Source organism: Octodon degus, unplaced genomic scaffold, assembly GCF_000260255.1.
Source record: "Octodon degus isolate 3935 unplaced genomic scaffold, OctDeg1.0 scaffold00007, whole genome shotgun sequence".
In the NCBI taxonomy this organism is placed as follows: domain Eukaryota; kingdom Metazoa; phylum Chordata; class Mammalia; order Rodentia; family Octodontidae; genus Octodon; species Octodon degus.
The window spans coordinates 8,966,279-8,975,912 of record NW_004524583.1 but is presented as its reverse complement, the minus strand read 5'-3'; the positions used below and the strand labels follow the sequence as shown (position 1 = coordinate 8,975,912).

General features: G+C 49.6%; 1 protein-coding gene across 1 annotated transcript in view; it reads left to right on the top strand.

The window, feature by feature from the left end:
- Adck1 (aarF domain containing kinase 1) overlaps positions 1-9,634 on the top strand; it is a 123,264-nt gene that overhangs the window by 63,540 nt on the left and 50,090 nt on the right. The window contains exon 5 of the mRNA XM_004624889.2: positions 9,271-9,429. Coding sequence (XP_004624946.1) covers positions 9,271-9,429 — 159 coding nt within the window. The remainder of the gene's footprint in view (positions 1-9,270; positions 9,430-9,634) is intronic.

The window sequence follows — 9,634 nt, the reverse complement described above, 5'->3', positions numbered from 1 at the left end:
CCGCCCCTGTCCCTTTGCTTCTCTCTTTTTCTTTCCTTTCTTTCTCAGCCACTCACCTCTGCTTGTGTCATCATCTGTTCTTCTCTGATGGTGGCACTCCTGCCTTTTTTGTAGGAGATCCTCCTGGTGACGGCGCCTCTTGGCCTCAAGTCCTTAAACTTGCCCACCTGCAAAGTCTCTTGCCTTGAAAGGTCACATTCACAGCTTTTAGAGATTGGGTCGTGTGGACTTCTTTGGCCGGCCACTTTCCCAACTGCTGCAAGGCCCCAGAGAGTAAATATTTTGTGTATCTTGGGCTGTCCAGCCTCTATTGGAACTGCCCAGCTCTGCCTTGGTGTGAAGGCATCCAAGGACTGCATGTAAGTGACTGGGCCTGGGGTGTCCACTCATCCCAACTCTGGTGTTCTGAACTACTGCTCTTTACTGTACCCAGAACAGCCAGGAGTCTGCGTTTTAATAGCAGCCTTTGGACTTTTCCTGATCTATACCCACATCTGAATTTAGCTCCTTTTAAGATCCCTGGCACCACTGTGTCACATGTGGAGCAAGTCCAGAACTTCTCCCTGGGGGCGACATCCTTAGGTGCACAGAGGGCTTGGTACTGCAACTCTTGTTGTGGGCTCTGGCGCCTGGGAGCACAGTGTAGGCTCATTTGTCATGTGGCAGATTGCCACCTCCCAAAGCCTGGGAGTCCATCCTGTCTTGATCCCTCCACAGCAAGGAATGCAATGCTTCCTTTTCTCTCCCTCTATTTTTGGGTATAGAACATCTGAAGATATTTGGCAGAGGCCCTTGGCTTTTGTGAGGGTGAGCTCATGAGGTTTCAGAAATCAGTAGGAATGGAGTCTTTTGGCCAGGCTTTCTCCCATGGAGGAAGGCCCCTTCCTGGTGGCAAAGCCAAGTCAGCTTGGATTCAAGATACGGGGCTGCTGGCCTTCAGATTTCTAGATTTTTCTTAGTCCTGTATCTCATCCCCCTGATTCCTGGCTCCCCCATGCTCTTCCCTCCGCCCAGAAGGCTCTTCTTTTCCTTTTGTGGTTCCTCAGTCTTCTGCTCTCTCCCCTTTCACCTCAGAGAAGCCCTCCCTGTTCAGGCCCCTGAACCCCACCTCTTCTGGGACCAGTTGTCCCTTCAGAAGTGCTTGCTGGAATCAACCTTCCCACTTTTACTTGTTACTGTTGATTAGTTTCTTCTTGCCTTGCTTCATTTTAAGTTCTACTTTGGACTCATTCCCCAGAGTCCCTGGTGACAAGACAGTGTCATTGTATACTAGCCCCTCAGCAAACGCTTGTAAATAAGTGACCTTTAGTGAATACGTTCTCCTCTGTGAAGTGGGGGTAATATTGTCTTCTCCAGCTGACCTCAAGAGAGGGTTGAGCATGTGTAAGAGTGCCCCGAAGGCACTGACGTTGCACAGATGGAAGGTGCTACCTGTGCTTCACCGTTCAGTCGGTTCTTCAAGAGTGGGGATCTCCTCTGCATCCTCTGCGCCAGGCCAAGTGTGAGCCAAATGATCACGTGGAAGCTCAGACTCCTGATTCCGGGCTTGATCTTGTGGCACTGCCTCTCCAGCCTGTGATGGGATGAATGCACTTAGCTTCCTCAGTACTGTCTAGCTCCAAGGGTGGCTCATTGCCCAGTGCTGTGTGTCTGGGGCACCCCTGCCTCCACTGGCCCCAGCAGTGGGGGTCCCCAGCATTGTACTCTGTCTAGGATCTTGGGTCTCTTACTGCAGAGATCTCTGCCATAGGGAAGGACCTAACCGCGTCAACCCATGAGGCTGTAGGAGTTATTAAGATAGGGAACGTTGAAAGATTAGATTTATGACAGGCAACAGTGGATTATGAAGAGCAATTTATCAAATGTCAGTGCCTGCAGCCTACAATTTGCAGAAGGTTTGCTTAAGCTGAGGAGATCTGATTGGCTTGCCCCCTCCCCCAGCACTAATGAGTGACAGCTCTAATGGATGCTGTCCCAGGCTGGCCAGCCACACTGGGTGTTTATCTGCTTTTTATTAATCATTATTATCACAACATTTCCCTAGAGTCCCTCCGCCCGCAGCTCTTGAAGTACCTAGCACCAGCGAGGCTCCTTGGGCCACCTTGAAGGAACTGTGGCTACTTCTGGGAGGAGTTTCCACTGCCCTGGGCCAGTGGGAAGGCCCTAAGTCCCTTCTCCAGGTTGAGGGTAGGAAAAATCTAACTCTGGCTCTATTCATTCATTAGAATATACGTATTAGCACCAATTATGTATCAGGTGCTTCGAACACAATGCAGAGCAAAACCAGAAGTCTGTGGTGAAGGGGAAAGGGGGAGGCTGAGCAAGCACAAATGGAGATAAAAGTGCAGTGGTGGTCCTTGCCCCTCAGGGGGACGTATGAGCTCTGACAGCGTGCCCTGGAGGTGGCAGTGGAGCTGTGATTTGACAGGGAGGGCAAGGGGGAATCTTCCAGACAGAAGGGACCTCATGTGTGAAGTCCCTGCAGTGAGTAGGGAGGGAGCATTCTGGTGGCCAAAGGAAGAGGAAGGAGAAGGGCAGCAGGGGCAAGTGGAGTTGGATATGGTGACATTTTAGACGTGTTGAAGCAGAGGAGTGACACAATCAGCTGGTGTTTGGAAAACTCACCTTGCCCCACCCCCCGGGGAAGAGATAAGAATGTGTGAGTGGGCCAGTGAGGAGGCCACAGCCGTCGCTGGGTAAAGGAGGACGGTGCTTACGCTGCCTGTCCGCTGGCATTGCTGCCGGGTCCTGCACCCTGTCCATTGCACTATGGCTGCCCTCTTTCCTGGAGGCACTAGATGAGGCCCTCCTCTCCTGCAATAGTGCAATGGTGCTATGAGGCCCTCCTCTCCTGCAATGGTGCTATTCTAGCCTCTGTGTGTGTGGTTTCATGCATCAACCCTCTTGAGGTTGGTGTTAAGGAAACTGTCTTATGGACAAGGAAACTGAGGTACATCTATAGCCAGAGGTGTTATGTGGCTTGCCCAAAACTGGTGCACTGTGGAGCTGGGCCTAGAGCTTGGGTGGTTGGGCCAGAGCTTGCATGGGAAGCCCTTTGCTTGACTGTCTCTCAGGTCTGATAGTTGGCCTAGCTGGTGAGTACTTCCAAGCCACCCTAGCATGCCTGGCCCGGCTCCTTCCCTCTGTTGGCTGCTTAGGTGAGGTAAGAAGCTTGGTCTGACCTGTGATGCTCTTGGCTGAGCCACGTGGGCATGGTGACATTTTAGCCTCTCTTGAGCCTGGAGTGGCTCCATGGTGGATGAGAGTGGAGCACCGTACCAGCCTCCTGTAGGAGCATAGGCAAGACTGCTGCTGCCTTGCGCCTCCTGGGGTTACCTGGAGGTCCTGCTGCTGGCCCTTCCTTGTTTTCCCAGCTTGGCAGTAGCAGTAATTAATGATTCTGCACAACAGACAGTTTAAGCCTCAATGCTGCAACTCCTCAGAAGATTGAGGGGTATGTGGTCTTGGCTGTTAATCTTATTCATAATGCATTGGTCTGAATGGGAGGCTGGGGGTCAGAGCTCCGACCTCGAGCTAGGGCTGCTGTGGAATAGAAGGGAGAGGTGTGCTGCCTCGTCCTCTTCCCTGGTTGGGGGTGGTCTCCTTGGTCCTATTGGGCTTCTGCTGTTCTTTCCGTACCAGATGCTGCCTTCAGGATGGCGAGAAGCAGGAGCACATCTCAGGTGGGCCCCGCTGATGCATGGTTGTGATCTCCTCCGAGGCTGTGCCTTCTGAGGTCTGCTCAGGGCTAGTGACGGTTTTGTTGGTTTGTGAGCCCATTGTGGTTTCTGTCACACAACAGTCATGTCTGTTGACTGTATTGGGCTGAGGAAAGCAGATTGGTTTCGCTGCACGTATTAAGGTTGGCCAATTGTCAGTGGCTGCATAGAGCACTTGAGAGAGAGACTGCAAGCATCACCTGAGTTCAGCAGGAATGATGTTATGATGAATTAGTAATGTCTGGCATGCTTGTACTTGGGATGTGTTATTTAGCTATTGTAGTTTAACAAATTCCCATTCCCATGCAAAACCCCCGACTTCTTTGTGGTTTAAAGGAAATAATATTTCTTTATTATATATATATATATATATATATATATATATATTAAAAAGTATAAAATATATATTTCTAGTTGTCTTGTGGTTGCTCCCTTTCTACCTGATTCTTTTTGTTTTGTTTTAGGCAGGGTCTTGCTGTGTAGTTCAGGCTGGCCTTGAACTCGCTGTGTAGCCCAGGCTGGCCTCAAACTCACAATAATCCTCCTGCCTCAGCCTCCTAGGTGCTGGGATTACAGGTGTGCATCACCACAGCCAGCCTCTATGTGGTTCTTCATTGCACTTTCCCTACCTGTGATATAAATAATAAATGTTTTGATTAAAAAGATACCCAATGTTTTTTAATCTCACAATTTTTGTAGGTCAGGGATTTGGGAGAGGCTTACTGCATGGCTTAATGTAGTAGTCAAGGTTCCAAAGAGACAGAACCAGAAGGACGTAGATAAAGATACATGAGAGAGGATTTAGTTGGAGAATTGGACCATGTGATTATGGAAGCCCAGAGCTCCCTCCATGGGCCATCTGTAGCTGGAGACTCTGGCTTTCTGGTAGCAGGTCTTGGCCTAAGTCTGAAAGCCTCAGAGCTGGAGAAGCCAATTGTGCCATTTTCCATCTACAGCCAAAGGCCTTGAGAGCCTGAAGGGCCCCTGGGTAAGTCTGGAGTCTATCACCAGACAGCCTGGAGTTCTGATGTCCAGAGAAGGAGGAGGACAGTGTTCCAACTCCAGGAGAGAAAGGAAATCTTCTTCTGTGTGAGCCCCTAGCTGAATGCATTGTAGTCACCCAGTCTGAGGGCAGGTCTGCCTCACCCAGTCCGCTCCCTCAGGGACTGTCTCTTCTGGAAACCCCTGATAGGCATACCCAGAAGCAGTGTGTCGCTCATTCTCTAGGTGTTCCTGGTCAAGCTGATGCTTAACATTACCCTGTACACTCAGGGGCTCTTATGAGGGAGGCTGTGTCAGGATGTTGGCTAGGGCTGTCATCTTTGGGACCCTGTCTGGGGCTGGAGAGTCTGCTGGGGCAGGAAGCCACTGTTCCTTACCTTGTGGACCTCACTGCTGCCTGTTTCATTTTTTTTGGCAGAACCGGGGATTGAACTCAGCCCCTTGCGCTTGCTGGGGAAGTGTTTATTCCACTGAGCCATCTCCCTGGCCCCTGCTGCCTGTTTCAGAGAAGACATTGTTCTGCCTCCTGTCACAGCCATGGAGGTCACCTGCTCCTCCCTCCTCTACATGCTACCCTTTGGGGGCTGGGTCATTCATTCTAGGTTTCTTTCAGTGGGAGGGGACTACTTTGCAAAGGAGGTATTTAAAAACTTGTGGCCATATTTTAAAACCACTGTGGAGAGTAAGAGTACATTTCCAACTATTTGCTGTCACTATCAGGTGTCATCTTCAAAGATACAGAAATGACCCTGAAGATGTGGGCTACAAGGGGAGAGGCTGGAATTGCAACAAACAGGTAGGGTGACTATAAAATGTTGGGGCCGTGGGAAATCATGTCCTGTGGAGGGGATGGACTCTCAGTGGAGAGACAGAGAGGTGGTGGTGGGTTTTCTGTCCAAGAAAGACATAGACATGGGTGTTTATAAAACTTCTGCTAGCAAGAGCCATCCTGACTGCCTTAGGTAGATAAGGGTCACTCCAGGCATTCCATCAGTATAGGTGACACTAGTCCCACCAGCCTGCAGTGGATGGCAGCTGGTACCCAACCAGGCATGAGAGCCAGATGTTTTTTGCCACTGATGCCATGGTTACCTGCTCAGGTGCCCTGGGTAGTCTTTGCAGCTCTTACATAGGGCTGCCTGGCCTTGCCCTTTAGGCCTATGATTGCTTGCTTCAAGGCAGTCTCCTGGCCTCATCTGGAGCCAGGTGGCCAGGATTTGTAAGATGTATTATCCATATGATAGTGAAACTTCTGAAGTTAAAATTGGTCTGATGTGGATGAGTATGGGAAAAACAGAATGAAATATTTGCAGTTGGGACCTGGTAGAAAGCCTTAGCCATCTTTAGGTTTGGGACTGATGAGCCAGTCTCCGTGAGGGTGCATCATGCTGGCTAGGTTGTTGGCTTGGGTGGGGCTGGCTAAGACCCCAAAGCAGAAGAACTTTCTGTGATCTTATTTTGGGCCACATGAAGCCCTTAGCCAGTGGCTAACTGGTCAATGTGTGTTTGGGAAATATCACCCAGTAACCTGGTGTTGTGGAATCTGTGTGGCTGATTTTGTGGGGAAACTCTCACTCTGCCTGGGATTCAGATATAATACCATTAGTCCCAGGATTCCCAGGCCTCAGCTAAACCAGACAGTTGAAGAGTTAATATCCCCTAGCCTGCCAGGATCCCAAGGGTGGACACATCCTTCCTGCTTCTCTGATTTTTTTTCCTCATAAAAGATCTCTTTGTGGCTGGGGAGATAGCTCATTGGTCTAAGCACCTGCCTGGAAAGCACAAGGACCTGGGTTCGATTCACCAAGACTGGGCATGGTGGCACACACCTGTAATCCCAGCGATGGGGAGGCTGAGATAGGAGATTACTGTGAGTCTGAGCTGCACCGTGAGACCCTGCACCAAATAAATAAATAAATAAATAAATGGAAAAGACCCTCTTTCCCTTTAAGTGCATGTACACACACATATGCACATGCACACACATGCATGTGCATGCACATGCACATGCACATACATGCAGGCACACCTTAAGCCATGTGAAGCTAGGTACACTTTTTTCCTGATAATTTCTTCTTTTCCAGGCAGGGGCATCGATATATTTGAATCATGGGCTGACAGTAATTAAAAAGCACATAACTAGTCATTTTAAAATGCAGTTGTTTTACTTAATTGATTTTGCCGCCAGACTAAGAAGAAAGAATGGGGGAAAGAAAGTCTTAGAAAGGGAGCCGAGCTTCCGAGAGAGCGACTGGAGGCAGCTGAAGGCCCTGCTTGAACCTAATTGCTGCAAATGCTGCCATTTGTTTCTGCTAATGGTTTTCTGCTGAAAGGGCTGGGGACAGGCACATCCTCACTGATTGGAGGGGGATGGCATTTGTTTCAGCTGTATGGGGGGTATAATTCTGCTTTTGGGACAGGGTCTATTTTTCCTTACTATTTATCAGCATAAAGTACTTCCACTGAACACTTTGAATCAAGGTTCCATTTAGAGATACTTTATTCATATTTAATTACAGACTGCAGCACCGATCTTTAATTACCTTTTTTATAAGCCAGCTAGGAACATCCACTAGCAATCAATTATTGTGTGTGTATGTGTGTGTGCTTGCGTAAGCCCATGAGGGTGTGGGCGTGGGACTTGCTTCCACCTAGCCAGGGAAACGATGGCTGCAGGGACACTGTGGGGTGCTGCGGTGGGGGATGCACTGACAGATGCCTGACAGGTGTCCTGTGCACAGGGAATGGCGCATCCTATTTGCCATGTTTCTCTTTGCTTCCACTGGTAAAATTGGGAATGTGGGCAGATCCTCACAGCTGGGCCTGTCTCAGGGTGCTGACTTGGCAGCTGAGTGGTATCTTGGGGTCTGTTTGAACCCTTGCTGGGGGCAGGAAATTGTGGGAGGGCCCTTTCCTGTTCCCGGGAGATATGGCAAGCTTGGCTTCCTCTCATTCTGGAGACTCAGATCTGCTTGCCTCAGCTCTTTCCTTCTTCCACTTCCCTGTGGGGTGCTCTTGGCAGCTGTTCTTGTCACAGTCCTAGCGATGGATGCCGTGTCAGTCTCTGGTTGCAGTGACTCAGCAGTGTCCCCGAAAGGACACAGGTTTGAAGACTGATTGTCCTTCTCAAACACTGAGCAGATGTTTCTGGGGCCAGGCAGAGACTTAGGGTAGAGAATGAGATAAGAGGACCCGAGGTTCTTTGCTGCAGGAAGCACCCCCATTGCTGGCTGCTTGGGGCTGAGGGTCTGAGTTCGTGGCTCTCTCTGTGATGATCCTCCAAGAAGGTTTCCACAGGGAAGAGAAAGTTGATTTAGTTCTCCAGCTGAGAGAATACCAACAAATACCTGCTTGATGCTTGCTAGCTCCAGACCTACTCTAGGTTTAGGGATTATCAGCAGTGAACAGAATAGACAGAAATTCCAGCTCCTTTCCAGCTGATGCTCTCGTGGAGTTTATGGGAAAGTGGTCCTGGTGTCCTCTCGTCCCAAGCTCAGGGCCAAGAGCAGTGGTTTTTGACACCAAGAAATTAGCTGAGCTCCTCCCATCCTATAGAATATTCATACTAAGATTATGTAGTTTTGAGTACTGTAGTCAGAAAAGATTTTCCCTTCAGCAAAATTGGTGTGGCATTTCTAAGAGACAAGGAGGGAGAGAAGGAGGAAGAAAGGAAGGAAGGAAAGAATTGATGCATTTTCTACTTCACAGAGGGAGAAAGGAGGCACAGAAAGTAAGGAGATCTCTGGCTGGCAGCCGTGGGGTCTCTTCCAGGGTGGCCAGGCTGGGAGTGCTTTCAGGAGCCTGTATGCAGGTGCTGCTCAGGCAGGAATGAGGTTGGGTTTGGATGGTCTGGCTCAGGGTTCTTGAGCGCTCTTGGCTGGTAGAGTTTGAATGTCTTCTACTAGGTCTTGTGGGCTGCTGAGGACCCAGTCGGATTCACTTTTAATAACAATCATGCCTTGGTATTTGGCTGCTTTGAAACTCATCTGATTTGGTGCTGGACACATTTTGATGTGAAGATTCTGTCCTAATACCGTTTGCTTGGTTTGTATGGTACTTGACACCTAAGTTAGAACTTAACTGGTGTCAGTTGTCTCATGACTAGTTACCATTTCCAGAAAGCAATTTGATATCCTTCATTTTTGGTGCTCCTTGTACCTCTCAGAGCCAATTAACAACAAGTTTGGAGTACTACTGTATCTACATGTGAGAGTCCAGGAGAGGATGGTGGGTGATTAAATGGGTGTGTGATAAACCGTTCTGAATGTTCTGGACAGCATTTCTCTGCCTTTTGATGGGGATGCCCAGGGCCCTGTATACACATGTGGGGATGCATTTCCTGTGTGTGTGTCCATCCCAGCTCCCCATTTGCCTGGAGTGACTCTCCACCATAGCAAAGGGGCCAGCCAAGACCCTGGATTGATACACACCTGGTAAAAAGCAAAAGAATCTGTCATGGAGCAGAGGAAGCCCATCTTCCTGGCCTCTTCTCACTAACTAGTGAAGAGTTATCTTCTCAGTTATTCTGTTTTCTCTCCACTCCTGACAGCTCCACGATTTATTTCTGAGCTTCGATGACACCCCTCTGGGAGCAGCCTCCCTGGCCCAGGTCCACAAGGCAGTGCTGCGTGACGGGCGGACGGTGGCCGTAAAGGTCCAGCACCCGAAGGTGCAGGCACAGAGCTCGAAGGACATTCTCCTGATGGAGGTAGGCGACCCTATTTTCTTTTTCCTTTGCCTTCAGTCTGAATGTCCCTGGGATCCAGGTGGTCTCAGTGACACTGGCTGAGGCTGATGGGAGGAAGGTGACCTCTTAATCAGCGGAGTGGGTGAGGAGAGCAGAGGCCACAGCTAAACAGTGTCATGACAGCTTAGGACCACAGCCCATGGTGGGGCTAGTCAGTTCTTTGTTT